This window comes from Mycosarcoma maydis, chromosome 21 (assembly GCF_000328475.2).
Source record: "Mycosarcoma maydis chromosome 21, whole genome shotgun sequence".
Classification (NCBI taxonomy): Eukaryota; Fungi; Basidiomycota; class Ustilaginomycetes; order Ustilaginales; genus Mycosarcoma; species Mycosarcoma maydis.
In genome coordinates this window covers 167995-193439 of record NC_026498.1, presented here as the reverse complement: position 1 = coordinate 193439, position 25445 = coordinate 167995, and the positions used below count along the sequence as shown (strand labels likewise).

At 54.2% G+C, this 25445-nt stretch overlaps 6 protein-coding genes across 6 annotated transcripts; 2 read left to right on the top strand and 4 right to left on the bottom strand.

The window, feature by feature from the left end:
- Window positions 1–109: 109 nt before the first annotated feature.
- Window positions 110–4703, bottom strand: UMAG_11596 (uncharacterized protein; the record flags this gene model as incomplete). Its single annotated transcript, XM_011394202.1, has 2 exons — window positions 110–4350; window positions 4652–4703. The coding sequence occupies 2 exons, from the start codon at window positions 4701–4703 to the stop codon at window positions 110–112; spliced, it is 4293 nt and encodes a 1430-aa protein (XP_011392504.1).
- A 4127-nt stretch (window positions 4704–8830) lies between these two features.
- Window positions 8831–10135, bottom strand: UMAG_06040 (uncharacterized protein; the record flags this gene model as incomplete). The annotated part of the gene is made up of 1 exon (XM_011394104.1): window positions 8831–10135. One exon carries the CDS (start codon window positions 10133–10135, stop codon window positions 8831–8833), a length of 1305 nt encoding a protein of 434 aa, XP_011392406.1.
- Window positions 10136–16970: 6835 nt separating this feature from the next.
- On the top strand, window positions 16971–18965 carry UMAG_06038 (uncharacterized protein; the record flags this gene model as incomplete). Its single annotated transcript, XM_011394103.1, has 1 exon — window positions 16971–18965. One exon carries the CDS (start codon window positions 16971–16973, stop codon window positions 18963–18965), a length of 1995 nt encoding a protein of 664 aa, XP_011392405.1.
- Window positions 18966–19206: 241 nt separating this feature from the next.
- Window positions 19207–21168, bottom strand: UMAG_06037 (uncharacterized protein; the record flags this gene model as incomplete). The annotated part of the gene is made up of 1 exon (XM_011394102.1): window positions 19207–21168. The coding sequence occupies one exon, from the start codon at window positions 21166–21168 to the stop codon at window positions 19207–19209; it is 1962 nt and encodes a 653-aa protein (XP_011392404.1).
- Window positions 21169–21581: 413 nt separating this feature from the next.
- On the top strand, window positions 21582–22136 carry UMAG_06036 (Coiled-coil domain-containing protein 12 (CCDC12); the record flags this gene model as incomplete). The annotated part of the gene is made up of 1 exon (XM_011394101.1): window positions 21582–22136. The coding sequence occupies one exon, from the start codon at window positions 21582–21584 to the stop codon at window positions 22134–22136; it is 555 nt and encodes a 184-aa protein (XP_011392403.1).
- Window positions 22137–22368: 232 nt separating this feature from the next.
- Window positions 22369–24159, bottom strand: UMAG_06035 (putative amidophosphoribosyltransferase; the record flags this gene model as incomplete). The annotated part of the gene is made up of 1 exon (XM_011394100.1): window positions 22369–24159. One exon carries the CDS (start codon window positions 24157–24159, stop codon window positions 22369–22371), a length of 1791 nt encoding a protein of 596 aa, XP_011392402.1.
- Window positions 24160–25445: the final 1286 nt, after the last annotated feature.

Genomic DNA, 25445 nt, shown 5'->3' with positions numbered 1-25445 from the left:
AAAATAAGAATCGAGTCAAACAAGTATACCAGAAGAACTATTTACCAGAAGAAAGAAAAGAGAAGCGGATGGAGGTTTTGGGGTATCGTAGCACAGAGTCGACCACCGATCAACGGCGGCGTGAGTAATCGGTGGTCTGGGATGGCGCACGAGGACGACCGTTACCATTGGCGCGGTAACCTTCTTCGGCGTCGTACGTGTTGGACTTGATGCTACCGCGTCCCGATCGGCTGGATAAGGATGTGCCGCGCGAGGTCATGCTCATGGTCCTGCTGTTGGAGCTGGCCAAAGAGTTGGAGCGCGTTGACTTGGACGCGATGCTCTGGCTCGCCAACGATCCCTCGGTACCGTGGAAGAACGAAGTGCGCGACCTCGACTTCTGGATACGCATGGTCTCCATGGCAGCGTGTGCTCGAACCTGACACATGTTGCTGAGCAAGTAGTTGGCCTTGCTGCCGCCACCGATGAGACCCTTGCCCTTGGCTTCCAGCGGCTTGCCCGAAAGCACCTTGCGAAACTCGGTCTTGGCCGCCTCGTCCTGACCCATGCAGCCGCGCAGACGACCCAGCTCGTAGTGGGCAAAGTAGACCAGGTAGCGGTCCACCTCGTCAAGCTTGGAGCCGTGTTCGAACACCTTGTTGAACGACTGAACGGCATCCGCCTGAATCTCCTCGATGGGACCCACCGTGTCCTCGGCAGGCAAGCGCACCAGCGTCTGCGGCTCAGGGTAAGCCACAAAGCGCAACGCAACACCGCGCAGGAAGAAGGCCAAACAGTAGGCCGACCAGTATTCGTTCTCGCCCGTGCCGTACGACTTGGGGTTGTGGTACGACTCGAGCTCGTCAATAAACTCGTCGATGCGCGTCAGCGTATTTTCGACTAGTAGAAAGACGGGCGTCTGACCGATGCAGTGCCACAGGTACGAGAACTCGAGACCGGGCAGAGGCAGTCGGTTCTGCTGAGCATTGTACTTTTTGGCCTTGAGCGCGACGAATCGCTCAAACGGAATCTGGCGACCAGCGACCTTCTTGGTGAGCTTGCTGACGGTGCGCATGATGGTGGCGCTCTTGGCACGGTCGTCCATGCCCGTCTCGTAGAGCATCACCGCCTTGGCATACTGGTAAATCGCCTTGGACCAGTTGGACTCGCGCGAAAGCACGTCGTAGCACTCGTACGCGCGTGCAAAGTCGCAAGTGCATAGGTAGGTGAGCGAGAGATCCCAGAAGCATAGGTGGTGCAACTGCTTGAACTCGCGCTGTGACTCGATGGCGTTTCGGTAGTACTCGATGGCCTTCTCGGGCAACGCCTGGGCAGCGTAGAGGCGGGCCGACCAGAACAGGTAGAAGATACCGTTAGGGTAACGCACCAAGTTCCACGAGAGTACCTTGTCGGCAAACTCAAAGTCAAGCTCCGTGACGGGAATGTAGCTCGAGATCCAAAGGTGGTACATGAGGATCACAATGTCGCAAAGCGGTCGTCTTACACCCTCCTCGTCAGCCGAGATGGTGGGCAGAGGCTTGCTCTTGCTCCAACCACCGGCACGAGCGAAGAGGTCGAGCGAAAACTTGCGGTCGCCGACGAAACCGAAGCCCTCCATAATCTTGAGCGTCTTGGTGGGAAGCATGGACAGAACGAGCGAACAGACGGCATTGCCAAGGTAGACACCTGATCGGAAGTCCTGGTCGAGGTGGATGACGTCGGCGCGCTTGCCCGAGACCTCGGCCTCCTCGGCCTCGGCATCGACCGACTCGACGAAGCGGAAAAGCTCGCGAACCAGGAAGTAAGCGGAGCGCAAGCCCAACGCTTGCTTGACGAAACCGATGCTGTCGCCCGAGTAAAAGATGCCGAGCACTGACTTGAGCAGCTGCGATTCGGCAAACACGAGCTCGGCGTGAAGCTGGACCAAGCTCATGGACCGGAAACCACCCTTTTTGCCGCTGATGAGCTTGCCGATAGCACCCTGCTTCTTACGTAGGAAGCCAGCAATCTTCATCGAGTGCTGACAGCACATGATGGCCGTCTCAAAGTCAGCAGGCTCAAAGGTCATGACCGACTTGACTGAGTTGATCAGAGCCATACCTTCGGCCTTGTAGAGACGGGTGCCGGCACCTTGCATGCAGAGCTCCTCGGCCTCGCGCATGCGCGAATTGAGGAAGAGGGCCATGGCTTCGCGCACAGTAGCCAGATCCTCGCGGCAGTCGTTGTCGTCAATGCGGCAGTCCGAGGCGCTGATCTTCTGCAGCATGTAGTCGGGGCGCACAGCAGTCTCCGGGGTAATGGATTCGTCCGAATAGGCCGACATCTGGTCATCGTCGGGGCTCTCGTCCTCATCGAATTCCTCGTCCTCATCGGGATAGTGGTCGACGGTGCGAGGCTGCTGGCGCTGGTTGGGACGAGCAACGCCGTGGTCTTCATCGTTGTCGTCCTCCTCGTCCTCCTCGACGACGTTACGGCCGTTTCCAGCAGCACCGTTGCTGTTCTTGTTGGCGCCGCGGAGGTAGTTGAAACCAGCAGCGGCGGCGCCAGCGGCACCGGCAGCGACACCAGTGACGGCGCCGACAGCAGCGCCAGTGTACGTCTGAGGCTGCTGTGGGTTGTATTGGTGGTCGTCGCGTTCCTCGTCCAATTCAGGCTGGCCGGCTTTCTTGCTGGGCTTGCGGGCGAGGTTCTTGTTGGTGGAAGCGGAGCGCTTGGGCTTGGGTTCAGGCTCAGGTTCAGGCTCAGACTCGGACTCGGGGTCCACAAAGCCATCCTCATCGGACTCTTCGGGCTCGGGCTCGGGCTCCGGTTCAGGTTCCTTCTTCTTGCTCTTGGACCTCTTGAGGCCGACAGCACCGGCGGTGGCGGCAGCAGCACCAGCGGCAGCACCGCCAGCGGCTTCGGCGCCCTTCTTGGACGATTTCTTGTCGGGCTTGGCGTCCTTGCTAGCTTTGCCAGCCTTGGCACTCTTTGCGCCACCGTACGACTCTTTGATGGTGCCATCATCGCAGATCTCGGCAAGCTTCTTGTGACCAAAGGAATCCTCGAGCGTGTCCTCGTTGTGCTCCTGGAGCCACTTGATTATCGCACCGTAATTGTGACGGTCGTTGACAACCTGGGTGATCGACTTGCCGTTGACCTGCGGGTACTCCCAGGTGACGGTACCGTCCATGGTCATGAGACCGGAACGTTGGTAGATGTTCTTGGCACGCACAAAGGGTTGGAGCTGGTAGTTTTTTAGTCGGATTTGCTGAGCAAGGACCTCACGTCGGTAGGAGAGTTCGGGGTTGTCGGCGTCAATTTGGCTCGTTTCAATCCACTCGCGACTGACTTTCTCAAACTCGTCGGTGAGCTGCTTCATCTCCTTTTCGATCTTGGCGCGCGATTTGCTGTCCTTCATGATGTCGTTCTCACCAGCCTGGGGCTCGATGTAGTCCCAGTCCCAGTCCATGGTACCACCCATACCCTTGCGGATCTTGGATGAAGGGATGAGCTCTTCGAGATCCTTGGCCTTACTGGAGAATTTGATCTTGTCACGGACGACAGGATCGAGCATGGGCTGGAGGACCTGCCAGATACCTTTGAAGATCCAAGGAGCGCCGTGGACGTAGATACGTTGAAGGGATTCGGGATAATAGGCTTCGAGACACTTGACGAGGAAGAGAACGCACTGCCAGTCCATGTTTTTGAGACCGAAACCAGCCATGTCGAAGACGACGACGGCCTTTTCGTAGGGGGCGGTAGTGAGCAAACGGGCATTCTCCATGGCAAGCAAGACATAATCCTGCAAGACCTCGTGCTTCTGTGCGCTGGTAAAGTGACGGGCGACGTGGATAAAGTAGATGGGGTTCTCCATCTTGTCGGTGTTACCCTTGATGTACGAGATACCGCGACGGAACTGGTTCATGAAACCAGGCACATCCTTGAGACCGTCCTCGCCCTTAAAAATGATGTCGGTGATGTTCTTTTCGAGACGGAATTTGCAGGCGGCGGCCATCATGGCAAGCGCACGGTCAATGTCCCACTTTCGGGCACGGAGGAAACGAAGGACCGAAGTGTCAGGGTGATCCATCTTTGTGAACTCCCACATGGTGGTTCGGAGGATGGGGCCACCATAAGTATCGATGAACTCGTTCATCTCCTTCATCTCCTCGGCCTTCTTGGCTTCTTCCTTGGCCTTGTCGTCCTTGGGGATGTCCTTGCCGGCGTCCTTTTCGTTCTTGGCTGGGGTAGTATCCTTTTGCTTACTGACCTTGCTGGGGCCACCATTCTGCATGACACGCTCCGAGACATCCTTGTTCTTCTCGAAAAGCTCGAAGATACGTCGCCAAGTCTCTCGAAGGTCCCTTTGCTGCGACTCGCTGAGGTTGCCTGTTTAGATGCGGAAGCGGAAAGAGAGATAGAAGCAAGACAGGAGGTCAAATCTTTTGCTCGTTACGGGTGAAACGACAACCGAATACGGGGACGAACGCCAGTGTGCCAGATGCACCGTACTGGCCGCTGTGACAATAGCAAGACAAGGTACTCTACAACGTGATCAGAGGAGTGACAGCAGTCACTCTTGGCATTGTGCTGGACGAGATCACAATCTAGCATTGGCAGCCGGCCCAGAGCTCAGACGGTTTTGTAGTGGGCAGAGAGGTCAATAGGCAGGCCGAGTCGGAAAACTTACCTCTGTAGCCAGGCTGAATCTCCTCGCCAAGATCGTTTATAATGGTTGACATCTTTGTGGGTCGTGCGTCAGAAAGCGAGGCTTTTTCGTTTCGAGACGATGGAAAGTGGTGAAGAAGGGAAGCTTGGCCTCTTTGAGAGCTGGATTGAGAGCACTGCTGATCGCGCTGCTGGTACAGCTGGAACGATTGTTGCCTAACAAGAACAGCGGGGAGATAGACGAGGCAGCGAAAGCTGAAACGCCGCAGTTTTGCGTCTAGAACAGAGAAAAGAAAGCGTGAAAAGTAGCGAGAGCGAGGCAGCGAAGCAGAGAAGCAAGGCTGGCAAGCAACGAGAGGGAGCTAATCTACGCTTTGCGAGAGAGCGCGGAGCGAGAGCGACTGGTAGACGAAAGCGTCACGCAGAAAATGAGGTGGATAAAGGAGAAAGAGAAGGAGAGAAGCAGATGGCAAAAGAGGTAGAAACAAGCAGAGGGTGGATGATAGCGCTCTAGGAACGGGTATAAGACAGTGTGCCGTAAACGCCTGTGAAGGACAATGGGAGTGAGCCGACAAGCAAGCTTGAGAGAGCGTTGGTGAAAGGGATCAGACGGAAGGCAATGGCGATGAGCTTACGAGGTTATATTGAATCGAGCGGGGCAAAGCTGAGACTGTGGGCGGAAGCGTTGACGACCAATGAGGGAGGGCCAGAAAGACAGGACGAGACTCACGACTTGTGTGTAAACTGATGACATTCGTCTAGGCTGTCGGATTGGTTCGAACTCGGTATCTACTCGAGACAGGGTAGGAAATCGAGCACGGTGCGGATGCAATGCAATGCGCTGTAATACCAGGCCAAGAGAGCCCAAGTGGAGAAGGCGAGCAAGCCGTTGGATGAGCGGCAAACCAACAGCAGCAACAGCAGCGGCTGCTGATCAGCAGCGGTTGGTAGCAGCGGAGTCGAATTAGATTTACGCCTGAAAGCGAGCGATCCACGCAGCAAACACCAAGCGGCATCAAATCAAATCAAATCAAACCAACCAGGCAAAGAGAGAGAGGGTGCTCAGGCAAGAAATATGGGGAAACCGGTGCATTTCGACGAGAGATGATTCGTTATTGGGCGCGCGGTGCAGGCTTGGAACGTCGTCAAGCGCCTCACCTCTTTGGTTGTCGGTGGTAAGTTAGGATCTAATACAGTTAGGATCTGCGTGGGCCACACTGCACACTAGAAAAGCGCCCGTGCGCGCTAAATCCGTTGTGGCAACGCACTGCAGCAGTCACCACCCTTATTCACAATCACGAATTGTGGCCAATTAAAAAAAAAATCGTGTATGCGTTGTTGGATTTTCTGGATTTTTTATAGTCTAGTTTCAATTGGAGATATTGAACCAGCCAGACTCATGATTCACGACTCACGACTTGGACTCTTCAAACACCGTAGAATATAATATCTTAAACATGTGTTTCGCACACTGGCCATCTGAGACACGCGCGGCAGAAACATGAGAAGAGCGGGTCGCCAGCTAGAAAAGAGAGCCAACAACGTGTAGATGCTGCCAAACCACCCTTCCGCCAACCTTCGAGGTGTTCATTCGGCATGCTAAGAAAAATACCGGCTCGAGCAGCAGCAGAAGTAGCAGGACTAGAAAAGAAAGGGTATCCGTGTGATCATTGAGAGTCGGGTCGGATCGCCACCTTGCTACATTCGTGTAAGCTTCCAATAAGATCGATGCGAATTACACAAGGCAGCGAGCTTTGTGATTGCGATTGCATTTGGAAGGATTTTCGTAAACCAGAGTGAGCTTGCAAGACAGGTGGATAGTTGGTAGACCAGACGACACCAGGTGACCAAGACGCTGTCTCTCTTTCTTCCGAATTCTCCTCCTGTGGGGCACACTCTCATCGGCTCGAGTGTGGGGGGGTTGATGACTGACTGGCGAACACGGAAATTCGGGAGGGAATCTTGAATGTGAAATGGACGAGAAATGCAATCAGCTGAAACTTGTTGTGTCGGCTTGTTCACACTGGGCCGAATTGCTGCACAGCGGCGTCTAGGCTCAGACACAGTGGCAGAAAAGCTCTAGACGGCTCGCCTCGCATCAGCTCACTCGTGCTGCACAAACAAATAGTGACACTAGTCAATTAGTCCATTCACGAATTGTGGTTGCATGCTGCTGCTAGACACGCAAATGCTCGCACTGATGCACTCATGATAACTACAGCATAATAAACGTTGACTCGACTTGGTCCAACGTCGTCGTCGTGCCAGCCGAAATTTATGAATCGTTTCGGCCTGTCCGCTCTTTCTCGGCTAAGCGTAAACCCCCCATGGCAAACTGACGCCCTACGCTCGCCTAAGTTATCCAAGTTGCCTGCAACATTCACGATTCGTGTTTCACAAATCCTGTCTGAGAATCTGCATGATGCCCCAGCGTTGGCCTCTATCAGCTTCTGTCACGCTTCCCATGTTTCTGTTAGTTGCGGGTGGCAAATTTGCTCTTGGCTGCGTCGTGAATCACTTTGAATGAGGAGAAACGTGTGGCGGCCATTCAAGATTCACGCCCACCAGATACAACAAGTGTGCCAAATAGCCACCAAGCATCCCACAAACATCCCGACCAAAACCAGTCACACCATGATGACAGTGAAACAAGCTCCGCCTTCAATTGGTTACGCTGTACAGTACTGTCCTTCGATAATTGAAAAGTAAAACGCAAGATAGTGGCCAAGTGCTGATGGCACAGTTACTTAACGCTTTACACGTGGGTAACTGCGTCACTGTCGCTATGGCAAGGTCGATGCTCGAACATGTCTTGATGGCGACTGGCTCAGCCGAGGTCTATGACGAGCCGGGTCAATCATTGCCCATACTCGCCCACTTTCAGTTTCTATTGCATCAGGCCGAGTCACGAGGGAGTGAATGGGGAAAAGGGATTCGCGATTGGTATCCTACTTACACTCGGCCAAAGTCCAAGCAGCCTCGATTTTCCCCGGTACCTTAGAACCTTCTCTCAAGCCACTCACTCGTTCGACTCGTGACCTACGCCCGCTTCGAACGTCACTTTGACCTCGCCCGTTTGCCTGTATTGTGTATTCCGTGATTCATATTGTCCCGCAATCACGAGTGGCATATGGTGTTCCGGTTTTCTCTCGCTTCCGGAATCGAAAGCCGTGATCTGACGTCGTTCAGGAGAGATGAGCAACAACGGCGATGCTTGCCCAATTTCGAGTCAGGATGAATTCAACCAAGGCGCCTTCCAAAATGCGGGGGGTTCACCGCACGCTGGTTACCACCGAATGCGCGTCACTTAAGTTATTGACTGTTCGACCTCTGCATAACAGGCGCATTCTCAACCGTTGACCGTTCTTTTTCACGAGCCAACACTCACGACTGCGTCCCCACTTTTACAGCTGTACAGCCTCAGCTGCATTGCCGGTATCCGCTGCTCGCTCTGCTCGCTCTGCTCGCCCCAGCCACCCCCAAGCATCAAGCCGCTCTCCCCAGACTATTTTGTCGTCCTCGCCCTCCCGCATCTCCAAGTGGCCAAGCAACAGTGTGCAGCTCAGAAATCGCGAGTTGTCTCACTGCATATCCCTTCCATTGCACCCTATTTGTCGTCGGCTCCGCTCAGTGTGGCTGCAGAGCCAACGTCGTGTTCAATGTGGGGTCACCGAATGGTTGTGCCAATTGATACGTTTTGGAAGAATGGCAAGATCGGAACCATCTCCGATCCCATCCTTGTCCACCCCCGATCAAAAACCGCACTTTGCCAAACAAGAATCCTCTTGAAGCATGCTCACCCACACCTCGCAAAGTCGCACGCGACAACAACTTGTCACCAACAAAGCTGATCTTGAACGGAAAAGAAAACCCCGCTTTCAATCACGGTTTTGGATATGATGACGCTAATGGTAGTACATTTCTCGATAAGGAGGCGCAGCCGAGAAAGAAAAAGGAAAAGAGAAACGGGTGACGAGGATAGGCAAAGGGTTACCAGGATACGTAGAAGTGACAAAAGAAAGTATTTCGGAAGCCACGGTGTTGGAGTAGAGGAAATTGTGTTCGTGGGGAATTTTTTTTTTTTTTTGAGAGGTGCAAGGGAGAAGGATATGCCGACGGTGACGAAAGCTACAATGCGTTCAGCACGAGCAGCAACGACGGCGATGTGAGGTCCACTGTGGGTCAATCTCGACGCTCGAGGCTAGTTGACATCGTCCATCTCCATGTTAGCCATCACATCGCCACCTGCGTCGGCACCGTACCGCTCTTCGGGCTCATCCGATCGTCGCTCGTCATGGACGTCTTCATCGTCGTACATCTCAGCCGATCCCGAACGGTCAGCACGATCGCTTCCACTGCCACTGGCGCTGTCGTCGAGGCGGTAGCGCGCATGCTTACCATCGCTCTCGGTGAGACGCATGCTACCCAGACCGGCAAGCGGGCTCATGGTGCCACTGCGCATCGAAGGATCGTACGTGCTCGTCGTGCTGCCATCGCTGCTGTCGTTGGGCACCAGCGAAGGTGTAGGTCCACGTGCCGGGCTGCCGCTCGTGTTGCTCGAGATCGTGTTGCGACGTTTTGATGCCATCAGCATCTCAAAGTTAATCGACTCGGAACCGAGCAGACCCGAAGACGGAGGGCTCACCGCCGCCGGCCAGAGAGCCTTCTCCTCGGGCAGAGAGCGAGCATTGGCGTCCATGCCCACGAGGATAGCTGCTGCCTCCAGAAGCTGCACTTGCTGATGCTTGCTCATCAGAAACTTGGACGCTTCCTTCCAGTACACTGTATGCTCCCAGCGGTGTTTGATCAGACAACTTGGATGACGATACACTTTGGCACAGCTCTCACAACGGTGAAGTTGCTCGTGCTTGCCGCCCTTGCCATCCTCGTCGTCGCCAACGGTGCCTGTCGAGCTCACCGATGCGCGTCGATCACGCTTGCCGCCATTGTCGAGTGCGCCGCTCGCGCTTGCATTCGAGCTCATCATCCCTGGACTCGGCATGGGCATGGAGCTATCCAAGCTCGACGGACCAAAGCACTCTACGCCCAGATGCGAGTGACCTTGCGAGCGACCCTCGTTCTTGATGGATTGCGCACTGCTGCGAGCCTGGAACGAGCCAGGAGCTACAGTCGAGTTGGAAGCAATCGACGAAGACAGCGTGAGTGCCTCAGCAGCAGCACCAAACGAGGTCGACAGACCGCCCAGTTCAACAGCCCCCATGCGCGGGGAGCGAGCCATCATGGGAATCGCACGCCCGCTGGGCGAACCAGGCATACCTGCAGCGGCACGGCTCATAGACAGGCCGGAAGCCCCTCCAGCTCCAGCAGCAGAAGCGGTATCGGTGGCTTTTCTACGCATCTGCCCTGTCATGGATTCCCTTCTGCGGCCACGACTTGGCACTGCCGAAGAGACAGCGCCATGCGGCGAAGCATCCGTCCTTGGGTTGGGCATGGACGAGGGGGAAAAGAATCCTTTCGAGGGTGGCGAAAGGCTGGCTAACGGCATGGTTATGGTCATGGTCTGTGACGGCTCGTTGTAAGCTCGACGGACTGGACTGGCGACGGTGTAGGTCTACGTTGTGCAAAAACGCCGAGAGAATAAAGGAGCTAGTCGGTCAGCCTCTTGAGCGATCCTGGCGTGATCAAGTGCTGTACAGGCATGATGGCACACTTACGCTTGTGGTGCTGCCGTTGTTGTCAGAGAAGCCACTGCCGATGGAATTTGAGAAGCTCATACGTCAAGGATCGCGCACGTTGAAGTCTGTGTTGAGGAAGGCAAAGCATGCAGTTGTTGAGGCGAGTGCGTTGATGGCACACGTCAATTGCGAGAGAGCGTGGTCGAGGGTGGCCGAACAAAAGGGTCGAAAGGTGAGAAGAGCGATCCAGGAAGAGGAAGGGGAGTATGCAAAAGAAGACAGGCAAAAGGTGGTTAGGCTGGTGAGGCTCTTAGAAACGTCTGGCCAGAGGGGCTGTGGTAGCGTATCATTGCACGACCAGCCGTTTCGAACACGGTGCGAAGCGCGCGGATTCTCGGACAGGTCAACCGATCGCTGGCTCGCAAACGAAGCGATGGAGATCTGATCGACTAGTGCTGTCTGCCTTGCTCCGCAACAGTCGACGTGTCTCTCGTCTGCTGGCGTCGTCAACGTGACTATCGAGTAGAGTCAAAGAGGACGAAGCGTTACTCTGAGAGTGTGCATGCGGCAACAAGACCACAGAAGCTGGTAGGCCCAGAGCACTGTGATGGAGAGGAAGACTGATGAAAGAAAAAGAAACTCACGTCGTGCAGCGAAGAGAAGGAATGGAAAGGTTGATCGTGTCGATGAAAAAATGGCAACAAGATCGAGGAAATCGAACGCACTGGGAGCTTCGGCGGTAAGAGTTGAAGTATGTTGTGGGGGTCCAACAAAGAGGAGACGGTGTGCAAGAAGATGACCAGACACACGCGGGCGCTAATGACGGATGAATGCTGCTTTCGAGGGGGGTGATTTAAAAGTCGTAGACTATGACCAGAGTCAGTGTACGAGATAGCAGCAGCAGTTCAAAATGGTTCAACTGCTGCAAAAAGGTGCAAGAGAAGTAGCAGGTTGACGAGACTGCTAGTAAGAGGTCGCCGTGGAGCCAGAAGCGCGTTGAAGGAGGTTGAGCTCAAGTGACTGAGCTGCCGCAGCGGTGAAGGTCCGGTTCGGGAAAGGCAATTTGATTGAAAGTACCGTAGCAATTCGGTGCCTCCAGAGTAGAAAAGCCGTGAAACGTTGCAGCGATCGATTGTTATCTCAGAACGACGTTTCGAGATGTCGGGATAGAAGGAACCTTGCAAAAGAATGAAGTCAAAGAAAGGATGACAGGCGAATGACAGTGTCGAAGGAGTAAAGCCGGGCGAAACGGAAGAAATTGAGACGGGGCGGCCAGCGTCGATGATGATGGTGGTGATGAGAGGGCAACGATCAGGAAGCTCTAGGACCAACTGCCAAAGGCCATGACAGCGTGGACAGGTGTGCTTCCAGGACCACTCTTCTCGGGACGGCAGCCAACGCGCTTCATGCCAATCGAAAAAGTCACAGGCACGCGGGCAGTGTCGAGGGCTGCAGGGGGATTTTTTTTTGGACGAGCGACGCTGAAGCTCGCAACCTTTTTCGTTTTTTTTTTGTGGACTGGTATGAGTGTGATGGTGTCGAGCTTGGGAGGCTTTTTTTGGTGGGGGGTTTTTTTTTGAAATTGGGATTTACTGTAGGTCTTCTGATTGGACATCGACAGCAACCTAACCACGGATGGCGGAAAAACAAAGCGAGAGAAGCCGGCGAGGCGATACTCGTGACTATGTGACTGTAGCACAAAAGAACGTCCCAGACAAGGGTCACCTGGCCAAGTTACCATACTTACGGTTTTTTTTCTTCTTCTTCTTCTTTCTCGAACTTAAAGATAGAAAATTCTCATATCCCATTCTTGATTCGTGATTGGTGATTCTATTCGGGGTCCGTCGCGGCCAAATCAGTCACAAGTCCAAGGCGCACACGCGTAGCACAAGAGCCAGTTGGGTTGCAAGCATCTGCGACATAAAAAAAGTCCTTACGGGCCGGGATCTTGCTGCAGCCCATCAGTAGCGCGCGCATCTCTGTATTTCTTGTCCCCTCCGCTTAGACGATGTCGAGCTGCAGCCTCACACTTGCTGTATTGAAGTCAAACTACCATCGTTTCTGTTGCGACTTGCAAGCGTCTCGAAGGGCTTCTACGATAGTTTCTAGGTGAAAGCATCATAGCGGCAAGTGACAGTGACAGTGACAGAAAGACAGTGCTAGCGGAGGCGATCGGAGAAGCCGTCACAGAAACTAATCACGAATAGTGAATTTTTCTTGATTGCGTGCTGCTCCGGTGGCGTATGCCGTGTGCGGTGTGTACCACTCCTATTGGTGGTTATTTTTGGTGGTGCCCCTTCCTGGGAATGCAACGAACAGCTATTTGCTGGTTGCAACTCGACACCTCGAAGGGCTCATTTTTATTTACACATTCGTGATTCGTGATGCACACATTCACCTTTGGCACATGCTCTTCAAGCTTGCGTCGCGCTGTTGTTCCATCGCTTGTCGTTGTGTCTGTCGTTGATCATGATCACATCTTCAATCGTCGTCATTCAGCCAACCGCATGATTCAGACGAGTCAGGGTGCGAAGCGATTGGTTGCCAAGCAAGCGGCTGAGGCAGATGCAGCTTTGACAACTGCATACAGTATACCAGTAAGCTATCAGCAAGCCGATCGCAACCAATCACAGCTCTCCAACCCCCGCCTCTCAATACACTGGAGCTCACATGCAAAGAGCAACACCATGCAGACTGCATACCGCCGCCGCCGCCGCCTCCAACCTACTTATACCAGGCACGAGGTGGAGAGAGGCAAGATCCCGGTTCGACAGCGGCTGATATTGCCAGTGATCGGTCCAAGAGGACGACTACCATCTTGTTCATTTGCGCGCGCACAGCAGTCACGAGCCCGCATTATTGTGTCGAGTCCACATGCACCGCACTCGGTAATTCGGAGCCAACATTTGTGATTGGCTCCACTCGTGACTGGGCGAACTCTGTTAGCCGCCAGGTCATTGCCGCAGTCGCCGGACCCGTGTCGCCGCATCGCCGTGTGACTGTGTGCCTTAATGAATCTTGGATTCAAATTTCACGATAATTCAAACAATGAGCAAAGGAGACTCGTGACTACAGCAGAGAGAGACTAAGTTACTCACAATTCACGATTGGATCTTGCACGCTTGGGTTGCTGTTGTGCTCTCTCGCTTCAAAACCGACAGCTGAAGAATTCGGATAACTTACGGGTAAGAAGCAGAGTATCCTTCCACGTCACAACCCACCTCTCATCTGGCTCACTCCGGCAAAAGCGACGCTCACAGACTTGTGGTTATGTTCAGAGCGGCTCGCGGCAACCCTTTTTCTTCTCCTTCTTGGCGGCCTCTGTCGCCCTTGAAGCCACAAACCGTGAAGCTGCAGTCGCAACAACCCACTTCTGAGTCTGAGGAAACTACCGCAGCAGATCGCTCCCGTTTTGTTTTCTTTTGCCCAAAGGTGCCTTCGTGATCTACGCAACTGCAGACGTGCCAGCTTTGCCTACTGCGGGGAAAAGAGGAAGCGCTCAGCGCTAAGCTCCGAATTCTATTGTTTTGGATAGACGTTGCAACGTCACACAAAAGGGTCATCTTTGCAGCGACGCTAAGTCTGCTCGCCCATTTCCGTTAAAGGAGCGGCTAACAGCTTGATCAAGGTCAGATGACGGCGCGTCGAACGGACAACGTTGGTACTTTCGAAACAGTTCTGTTAGTTATACGGACGACTCACGATCCGGAAGAGATGGATCTTCTGATATTACACGGATTATTATAAATTAACTTAAGCACAGCTTCCGACCTGGCTTCGCCGACTCATCGGGCGCTCATGACGCGATTCATTTGCTGCTCCGTGTCGTGCGTGTATATGCGGGGGAGACTTTGAAAGTCAAAACCTGTCTAGTGGCTTGACGGCCCGTCCGCATTCGACGTGCCTGATGCATTCGATTGACTGTTCCGGCAGCTGGCTAGCTTGCCATCGGTCAACCATCGGTGGGTTTCTTTTGCAGTTACGAAACCAGTCCGGCTTTTTGGAATGTTGGCCGCGGTGCAGGATCTTCACTCTCAGACTTCTGGTACTGCCTGGCAGGACTTACAGTATTTGTTTCTGATGCGTTCTTTTCAGGTTGTCAACGATTTATTGATATTCACCGGTCTCTATGACTTTTCCGGCCATCGGCCGACTCGGGTGCGTCCCTATTCTGTGATACCTTCCTCAAACAATGAATATAACAGAAGAGCAGACAATCGTAGCTATCTTCACTCACCCGCCTAATTCCGATCGATTGCGCCAGTTTCGCGTGTCAAGTCGAACAAAAAACAAAGCTCGCTTTGATCGACTAGTCTGTGATTGTTGTTCGTCACCGTGTTGAGGAAATGCTTCTGTACTGCCACTATCTCTCCTGAGCAGGCGTGTGATCTTTTCCCGGCTTCGACTATTCAAGTTCATTGGTTCGTATTGTTCGCTCTCACCTATGCTGAACATCTTCGTTAAGAATCCTGCCGCTCGCTCGCTGGCAGGCCGTTTTTGTTTTGAACTGGCATGTCAGCCAATCAAGACTGCACGTTTCGGGGACAGGCGGCCTAAGCGCGCGATCGAGGCTCGTTTAGCAATTTGTGTGACTCGGGGGCATTCACGATTCCTGGTGATTGGCCAGCACCGTCCGAAGGAAAGGGGTTGGTTGCGACCAGCGTTAATTTCTTCTCGCTCGACAACCACAGACAAATGCATACAGGATCAGCAGTCGATCCACGACGTTTTCAAGCTCTACGCCACTTTCGCCCTGTTCAGGCTGCTGTGCAAAGGCACTGCGCTGTGTTGTCCAAGGGGCCCGAATTTCTCACTCGGCTGACGGTATCACTGCGAGCAAGCTGTCTTCGTTAAGTTAGCTTGAGCTTCTTCGAGCCAAAAGATTTTGATAATAAGATATCTTACTGTTCATGCAGGCTTGCGCGATGCATCGAATCGCGCAAACTTGCACCCTAACAATGAGCAAAATTACCAACCGCCTCTCGTGACTGTGATTGCGCAGACTAAACAGGATCGTTCGTGCTTACTCACGATTGCGCCTACCCAACCTCGTAGAGCGAGCCACCCTTCCACCGAAATTCCAGCCACAAGGGTCGGCTCCACTCAAAACTTGTGCCTTTCAACAACGATACAGCATCCCAACATCCGATTCGTGATCTCGTATATTGGCTCTGGCGAACAAAAAGCACTGCATCGGCTTGTCTTGCGCCATTACTGATCAACTCGCGACAGCCGACGCCAGAAGAAGTCAACCTCTCGTCAAGTGCCAATCCTGGCTGTGGTACCGAGCGAGAACTTTTGCGACTCGGCTCGCTCGACTCGCCATGCTGGCTTGATATGGAATGATAGATCTGCTTTCCAAAATTTGCCCGCGAATTTCCCCAGATTTTTAATCGTGAATCACGAATGTCTTTCGGATCTTCTGATTTGAGCGTTTTCTTCTGGCTTCCACCGCTCTCTTTCTCTTCACAGACGCACAAAGGCGGAACATAGTCAAGTCAGTGGCAATGGGTGGGGGTCCTTTTGTTCTTTGCCAAGCGCGACTCACAGATGCACTTTGCTGCTTTTCATACTGTGCAGCCCCGTGGAATGTCCTGCTGAGGTTTCTGCATGTGAGGTTCGTCTTTAGATGCTGCAGCCAGTTCGGTAGAGTTGGGCCGATTCGTATGCACCACGGCCAACACGATTAGACATCTGTGGGCTGCATGGATCAAAGTGGAACTGGTAAAGTACGTAATCGCTCAAAGGTGTGATGAGAAAGCGAGCGTGTGGCACATCATTCCGCCTTCCCACCTGTGCTAGCTTAAGCTTGCGAACGAGTTTTCGGCTGCTCCCTGAGGGTCGCGCAGGATGAACTCCAGCTCTTCTCACAGCGGAGTCGTGTGGCAGTGGTTATGTGACTGAACCCAAAACAGGGCACAAGGACGAGAGACCTTTCCTGGTAGCGGAAGAGCCGAACGCCAACCGATAGGCTTGAGGCCTGAAATGTCCGTTATACTTTTCCTTTGGTTCGGTTTCCTCGCTTTCTCGTCCTTCTCGACACCACCATTCATCTAAGCTCCTTCCGGATCCCCTCCGCCTGCCGTTCAGAGACGTCTCTTCTTATCAAAAAGGTGCTGCGCAGCGCAACTGCACTCTCGATACTTGCAGCTCCACCTGGACGGCTACATCAGATAGCACACTTGCACATTCGGTCGAAAGGATTTGCGTGGATCGATCGAGCAGAATCGTTGTTCCTCACCCTTCCACCGCCCTCTCCACAGCCAGCAAGGGCATCTCGCAACGATACACTGGCGGTGTGCCCCTGGCTTGATTCATTCGGTTGAAACGTTTCCGCACCTGCATCGGAGCTTGTCGCATCCAAGACGTCCTATTTCGCTTTCATTTCTGCTCCAGGTACAGCTGTCATTGGATTCGTCGACTACAACACGGTTTCAGTTCCTGTTTCCTCAGCTGTGTTGCGATAACGAGGCGTTGCTCCTCCCCTTTCGTTCGGATTGCTTTTCTTCAAGCACCTTTCCGTTTTCGCCACGCTTTTTCCACTGTGGATACCAGCGCCATCTCGTAAACGCAAGTTTTGCGTTAGCGCACCGTCTCATTCGACTGTTGGCGGTATCTTTACTTTTGCGGTAAACCACCTGGCTCCCACTCTACGCAGCCTTGACATTGTGACCCGAGGTCGTCGGCTTGGCCGTACGTCTAAGCATGGTTGCCAATATCTACTTTGACCCGCCTCTGTGGCTGCAGAGGCAATCCTGGGTTCTCGGCAAACTCCGACAGGAGCGATCCGACTCGGTCGTCGATATCGGCTGCTCGAATGGTGTTCTGCTTTCGGCTTTGATGCAGCCCGCTTTTCAGCTCGACCAATTCCCCATTCATCGCTTTCCCGCTCTCGCTTTGCCCAACAAAGCTGCTCGCGCCACAGACGATTCGGCAAGTGATGCCCTCCTCTCTTCGCGTCACTGGATCTACAGTCCCAACGATATCGTCTTGTCTCGCCTCATCGGCATCGACGTCGAGCGCAAGGGCCTCGAAAATGCCAAATCCAGCCTTTCGCTTCATGGCCTCGCTCTTGCTAAGAATCGTCCGCGCTGGAAGTCGCTCGATGTTCGTCTCTTTCAAGGCCCTGTCGAGACCGAAAACGATACCTTGGACGACTATGATGCCTTTGTCGCTACCGAAATCATCGAGCATCTTGACCAAGCCGCGCTTGACCAATTTGCACCCACTGTGTTCGGCAAGTATCGCCCTCGCATCGTCCTAATCACAACGCCCAACTATTGCTTCAACGACAACTTTGGCCAAGATCTTCGCACTCGCCCAGGCTTTCCAGACCCCACGCAACGCACCCACCGCGTCTTTCGTCATGGCGATCACAAGTTCGAGTTCACTCCGGATGAGTTCAAGAAATGGTGTGAGACCATAGCCGATGACTTTGGCTACCAGGTGCACATCCAAGGAATCGGATCCGGCATCTACAGAGTACCCAAGGACCAGATGGATTCCGCTGCCCTTCATGAACAGGGCGCCAACATGTCAAAGACCCCGCGTCCTCGCACCACTTCAAACCCCGACGAGAGGCTTCGCTATGCCACGCAGAGCGCCTTCTTCATGCGCCACTCTGCCGATCCAAGAGCAGCTCGCCGTCAACAACCGAACCGCGAGAGCGTCGACAACAGCGACTCGTCCCATCCCTTCTCGGACCGCTACCTGCAGTCACTTTCGGTGCCCAAGCCCCCCGTTGAAACCCGAGTGCACGATATCTTTGACGAGGCCATCAGTCGCGAAGGAGATGAGAACGAAGAGGACGGAGACGAGCGAGGCAGATCCGGCAGGCGTGCACGCAGTCGACGTATCGAGAATTTGCCCTTCCTCAGCAGCCCTTCGCCTCAGCCGTCCATGCTTGCTTCACTTGCAGCTGCACCTACCTCGCCTAGTCCTGACACTGCCGAAACAGCAGAAGGTAGCGCTCCGCCCACCCCCTTCACAGGGCACAGACTGGTGTGGAGCCACCGGTACGAGTGTTCGCTTCCAGCGTCGCAGGTGACGGAAGCGCGCAAGCGCAAGATCCAGACCGGAGTTCCTCTGCCTGCTGACGACATTCTCGCCACAGTAGTCGAGAAGCAGCGACAACTGTATGTTCACACTCAATGGCACGGAGACGACGGCGCTTCTTTCGAAGCCGGCATTGGCAAAGAAGCAGTGGCCAAGCTGTGGGATGTTTGGAGTGACGAGACGGTGCGTGCGGCGTGTGCGGGACAGGTTGTCGCATTGCTCGATGCTTTGCGACTGGTTGCACCCGATGCCGAAGCGCCGCTGCTACCCGAAGCTGGTGTTGCAAGCGGCTTCACTGCCAGTGCTGGTACAGCCACTGCTGCAGAGCGACAAACCACCGTTGTCGGCTCGGACGCCGACCGCTGGGAATTGCGTGTCCAAACCATTCGTCACAATAATGTCTCTGCCAGCCCGAACGCGCCGCACGACTTCGTGGAATCTGACCTGTTCCTTGTTTACACGCATCCCGATGTGGCGCGCTGGCAAGCCGCGATCAACGAGGCGCGCAACTGGGTTCCTCGCGATTTGACACACAGAAACAACAGCAATGGCGGAACCGCTCGTCGAAGCAGCTCGCTATCATCGAGCCACGAACGTGTCAAGCCACCCAAGGACGCTTGCAGCCTCAGCCCAACGCGCGAGTAAGCTCGCCACCCCAAAAGCATGCCACTCGTGTTTCATTCGAGTTTGGTCCTCACACAACGCTATTTCATTCAAACCTTGAAAAGCAATAAGTCTTTGAATTTCACCCACTCGCCTCTTACTCGTTTTGTACTGATTTCGTTCTGCACAGTGTGCACAGTGTGCACAGTGTGCACAGAAGCCAAGGAGGCTGGCTGACAAGATCGAGATGCGCTTTGAATGAGAATTGCGATTCCCGCCGACGTCACGAGCGTTGCACACGGCCACGGCGGCCGGAACGGGTGGAGCCGGCGGGCAGCTCGAGTGCGGCTGCGAGGACGGCTTTTTCGTCGCCGGGAGCGAGCGCGTTGGTGAGGACGACTTCGAAGTGTGGTTTTGATCGACGTTTGTCTGTGAGTTTCGAGGGGGTTGTAGTAGTTGTGCAAGCTGATGGTTCGGATGTGCGAGCGGACGGGAAAGGATGGGTGGGAGGATGGGTGGGAGGATGGGTGGGATTGGGTGCGGGAAGAGTTGCACGAGCGGTGAGCCAGATGTCGGTAGCACCTCGTTCGTCTTCGTCGTCGAGGTAGATGCCGGATTGCGGGGGCACTGCACCGGCTGGTATGGACGCGAGATGCTTGATCTTGCTCTTTGGCTTGGGCTCCATGATTTGCGGAGAGTCCTGGTAGTGTCCGCCGGTCCACAACCACTTGGCGTGCAGCAAGCGCGTGATGACGGCGTACGCGTGCTTGCTTCCGTATGCAATGCCAGTCCTCGGATCCTTGTAGATTGCAGGTAAGCCGGTAATGGGACAGATCGACTGTCTCGGCCTCAACGGCCGATTGCGTGAGGGGACGAACGGGTAGGCGTCCCACGCACAGTGCGTGCCAAACAGCGCGTTGTGCTCGTCCAACCACTCCCAGTCTTCGGGCATTCGCTCGATCGACAACAGCGTACGCGCTTGCAGCTCAAACCGAATGCCCGACGTTGTCGCTTCTGCGCTAGTGGACGTCGATGCGTCGTGAGTGTTTGTGCAAGAGCGCAAAAGCGCAGCTTGTTGACGCGCCGCAATCACCGGGTCCAAGGTAAGCGATTCTGCAGTTGAAGCTGATGCTGATGCTAGCGAGTTTGTGCCCATTGTGCCGCTGAGGGCAGCCTTGGCGAGTGGTCCAGCGTCTGTATCTCGGTTTTGAATGTCTGCCGACGCTTGTAACGGCGCTGGTATCGATATTGCGACCTGAGAGTCTGGCACGTCGGCTCCAGCACCACTCTCCTCGCACTTCTCCCCTTCTGCTGAGTGGACACTTGACGCGGATCGTGGATGTTCCGCAACGGCCGCTGCGTTAGCTTGCTGTCCTCCTGTATCTGCCGCCCCACCTGACGCCTGATCTGCAGCCCTGATCTCCTCCACCACCTTGGTCTTGAATCCAACGCTCATCCATCTCACAAATGGACCCGTGATCCTCTCCTTGCGCTGTCTCTGCTTTGCCCTCCTCTCCTCTTCCTGCTCTAAAAAGCGTCTTAGACTCTCCCGGTTCTCCTCTTCCACCTCCAACGCCTCGGCAATCAAAGCATCTTGCGTCAGACTCGCCTTCTTCTTGACCACATGCTTGAACGGTTGAGCCGCCCTTCGCTGTGATGCTTCTTCGAGCCTCGACTCAACCTCTCGTTTCGACTGCACCGTGGCTGCACGAGCCGAAGACCTGCGCTTTGCTGCATCGATGGTGCCCGGTGAAGATGTGTGGTCGGGAGCAAAGCTGATACGTCTTTTTTTTGGTTCCTCTGCTCCAGCGCTGTTTGGCGTTTTCTGCGCTATCGCTGTGGCGGTGAATGGGCGTTTCACGACACCCACGGTTCTCGCTTGTGCTCTTCGTCTTCTCTTATCCTCCTTTTCCTGCCTCTCGATTTCACGCTCGCCTTCGCTCTCATCTTGCGCCGGCCTGTCTTCGTCCGAATCACGATCAAAATCGCTATCCACGATATCTACCGCTTCGTTGTCGTTGGCCTCGAAATCTACATCGTTCTCCACCTCGGCAAAGATCTCGTCCTTTTCGAGCTCTTGGTCTAGCAGCGCTTTAAGTCGGTTTCCAGCAGTCGAGCGTTTGGAGCGCGACGTGACCATAAGATCTTTCGAGGTCGTGTCGAGACGCTCGATGCGGTAGGATGAGGATGGTAGCGGAGATGCGGAGCGCGATGTACCCGCCAAAGGAGAGCGAGATCGAGACATGGCTAACGTATCACGTCTTGCCACGGCGCAAACAACCTATGCTTTCCGTTGCGAGAATGTGTGTGTGGTAGAAGAGAATCTGAAGCGATTTATGGACGCTTAGTATATGGTGATAGTTGGAGCATCGAGAGTGTGAGCAAAGAAGTGAGCAGTGAAGAAAGTGGGGGTACGGTGAAGGACCCTGTCACGAGGATCACATAATCGTGAATCACAAAGCCAAGCTCGGGTGACAGTTCCGACTTCCGAGCACGGAGAGGATGCGAATTCGTTTTGACAGTTGTGAGTCTTGTGTGCTCTCATGTCTTTGCATTCTTGCTGCGCTCATCTTGCAAGCTGCTGTTCGTCTGACCGACGATACTCACAGACTCTGTCGACCACTGTGCGATTCTGTTTGGCTCAGATCGTTGTGAATCATGTCGCTGGAAGAATTCTCACGAGCGCGCAAGCACAAGCTTTCGCTGCTGCGCTCACTTCGTGTTGCCGAACAGACCAACTCGTCGCTTGGCTCGACATCGGTGCAAGCCTCGAGGGCGATCAAGCGACATTTTCGCAACTACGATCCGATTACAGGTCAACTGAAACGCCTAACGTCGGCGCGCGATCTACCTGATACCGTTGAAAAACATGTCGACGGTCTAGAACGCCAAACCATCCAACAAGATGAGCGTCAACGAAACGAACAGCTTGATCTTACCAACATCGCACCCAAACGCGCCAATTGGGACCTGAAACGCGATCTCGAGCGCAGATTGAAAAAACTCGAACCCGCCGATAGCCAAGCAACGATACTCCTCATTCGTCAACGCATCCAGTCCCAGCAAACCGCTGCAGGCTTAGATGCTAACACTCAGGACAGACACGAGAATACCGTCACACGCCTCACTGCTGAAATCGCTGCTACAGCTACATCCGATTTCAACCACACACTCCATACCTCGAACGACGAATCCTCGGACAACGACGATTAGCCCTCCTCCCCTACGCAAAGACTCACCCTGTACCACCATCATCACTGTACTTGTACCCTGTTCAATCAGACCTGCATAGCGCCTATCCTTGCTGCCGAACCACAGACAACTAGCACATTCAAGTGGAAACATATGAATACCATTACCAAACCCTGTATTTTGATTTTTCTATTCTGACATGCAGAGCAAAGAAGAGAGATAGCATGCATGCTTTTGTACGGACAGACATGGATTAACGAGTCCAACTGTTGAAGAGACCGATGTCGTCTGCGCCGTTCATGGGACCGGAGCAGCCGACGTTCTGCTGCTTTTCCTCTTCCTCAAGCTCGTCGTCGTTCAATCGGCGTTTGCGATTGCCGTTGGTGCCGTTGAGCACTGCAGCTGAAGCGTCGTTGGCGAGCTTGTCGTCGGCGGCGACGCTCGAGGCGGAAGGGCTGGCGCGGCTGGCGTAGATCTTCTTTTGGCTTTCTGCGATGACGGGGATCTTGGCGGCTTCCTTTTTCGCCTTGGCATTTTCACTGCGCAGGTGCTCGAGATGCGCAATGTAGGCGGCATCGACACCGCCGGTGATGTACTGGCCGTCAAAGACAGAGCAGTCAAACTGTTTGAGTTCGGGGTTGAACTGCTGCACCGAATCGATGAGGTCCTCCAGCGTCTGGTAGATGACCATGTCAGCCTGGATGTAGTCGGCGACTTGCTCGACGGTGCGTCCGTAGGCAACGAGCTCTTGACGCGAAGGCATGTCGATACCGTAGACGTTCGAGTAGCGGATCGGTGGCGCGCAAGAGGCCATGATGACTTTTCGGGCGCCCGCATCGCGCGCCATCTGGATGATCTCTTTCGAAGTGGTGCCTCTTACGATCGAGTCGTCGACGATGAGCACGTTCTTGCCGTTAAATTCGAGCGCCATGGCGTTGAGCTTACGACGCACGTTCTTGCGACGCACACTTTGGCCAGGCATGATAAAGGTTCGACCGACGTAGCGGTTTTTGATGAAACCTTCGCGATAGGGGACGCCGAGGTTCTGTGCAAGCTGAAGCGCGGCCACACGCGAGGTATCTGGAACGGGGATCACCACATCGACGGTTTCACCGGTGGCTTGAAGCTGGCGACGTACCTCGTCAGCAAGCTTGTCGCCCATGGCCATGCGCGAGCGGTAGACCGAAACGCCATCCATGACACTGTCGGGACGCGCAAAGTAGACGTACTCAAAAATGTCGGGCGAGAAGGCAAAGGCGTCGTCCGAGTCGGCGGGAGGCGTGAGGATGCGTCGCGAGACGGCTTGCCTTGTGATGATGACGGCCTCGCCCGCCTTGATATCCTCAAAGTCTTCAAAGCCGAGCGCGTCACAGACGACCGACTCCGAGGTGAAAAGGTAGTCCTTGGCGTGGCCTTCGAGGTATTCGGTGTTGGTAGCCGATGAGGGACGCGAGCACATGCCGAGAGGACGAATACCATTGGGGTCACGGAAGGCAATGATACCGAAACCGGCGATCATAGCGGCGCAGGTGTAGCCTCCCTTGCACTGCTTCATGAGGTCACGAATCGCGGTAAAGATGTCCTCTTCGTTGATACGAAACTTGCCCGTCTTTTGCAAGTTGTTGGCAAAGATGTTGAGCAGAACTTCGGAGTCCGAGTCGGTGTTGATGTGACGGTGAGCGTCGGCGTCGAGGAAGCGACGAAGCTCGTCGGTGTTGATCAGGTTACCGTTGTGGGCAAACGTGATGCCGTAGGGAGAATTGACGTAGAACGGCTGGGCTTCCGAGTGGGCCGAGGAACCAGCGGTGGGGTATCGGACGTGACCTACACCCATGCTACCCTGGAGACGGGCGATGGCATTGACGTCAAAGACATCACGAACCATACCGTTTGCCTTGCATTGGTGGAAGCGGCCCTTGCTACCACAAGTGACAATACCAGCAGCATCCTGACCACGATGTTGGAGGAGCGAGAGAGCCTCGTTGATCTCGGGCGCAGCTGACTGCTCGGTGGAAGCGAGAAGGAGGGCGGTGATTCCACACATGATCGAAGACGATGGTGGCAAATTCGAAGAGCCACAAAGTCGAAAGGTGTGTGCGTGATAGAGCAAGGTAGAGTGAGGGATGATGCGACACTCGACGAGGGTGAGGTGAATACCTAGAGGAGAGGAAGCAAGAAGCAGCTTTGAGTTGACGGCACTCGTAATTCTTTCTCACACACGATACGCAGTCACGAGTGGATAGAGAAACTTGACGCAGGTGAGGCCAACAACGACCCAGGAAAGGGTGCAACGTGCAACGCATTCGTGATTTTGGCCTACTGCGCAGCTTTCGGCTGAATCACGAATGACGCTCGTCCAGCACAAAAAAAAAGGAAGAAAAAAATTCGTGTGTGACTTGCCCGAGCGCGAAGGATCTTTCCGAGAACCCAACTGACTCACTCACTCACTCGCTCGCTCACACTCGACTCGACTCGAGAAGAAGGAAAGAGACAAAAAAATTATCCTGCTGCGTTTTTTTTGTTTTGTGATTCAGTATACAGCCCATAGCGACAAGATGCTGTAACTCCCTTTCTGTGATTCACTACGTGATTACGTGCGGCCCACTCACTGTACTCACCATCGGGCTACCCGTGCGGTTTGTCTTGGAGTAATCAGTTCGCAGAGGCGCTTACGGTCATCTAGTCACAAGCTTGAGTTCCTGCCACTCGAGCTTCTCGCTCCAACCGAAGCCACCACGGTCTTTGAACCCTTCCTTGTCTTTCGTGTCTATGATCCGTAAAACCCTTGATCGGTCATCTTGACATGCACCCAAATGGAATCGGGCGATCAGTTTGAAACCAGTCGGGCGAGATATCGCCGAAAAGAGCCACCAATTCCGAGACTTGGCAGTCGCAAACTCACAATTCTGATTCTCAACACAGCGGTGCTCGAAAAGTTTTTTTCTAAAGTTAACGTAAACAAAAATTAGTGGGCGAATTGAACGGCATTTTTCTTAATCGTGAATCACAAATGTCACACACAGAGCCAAGCTGCTGTTGCCGAAGCTCAGTCTGAGCTCTGTCCAAGTTGACCTTTCCGACTCACGACGCTTCTCATCATTCACCATCTCATCCCTTCATTCACCTGCCGGCTGTCGAGAAGCTTCTCTCTCGAGTCCGCATCACACCGTCACACTAGCTCGCCCATTTCTTCTACGAAGGGCCCGCATCGACACAGTCGAAAGCGCTCCATCGCCGTTCCCTCGTCATCGGAGCGGCCACAAATCGTTTCGATCGTCGCCAACGCTATATCCTAGGGGGCGCCTGTTCGCTCAAATCATAGGGCTTCCT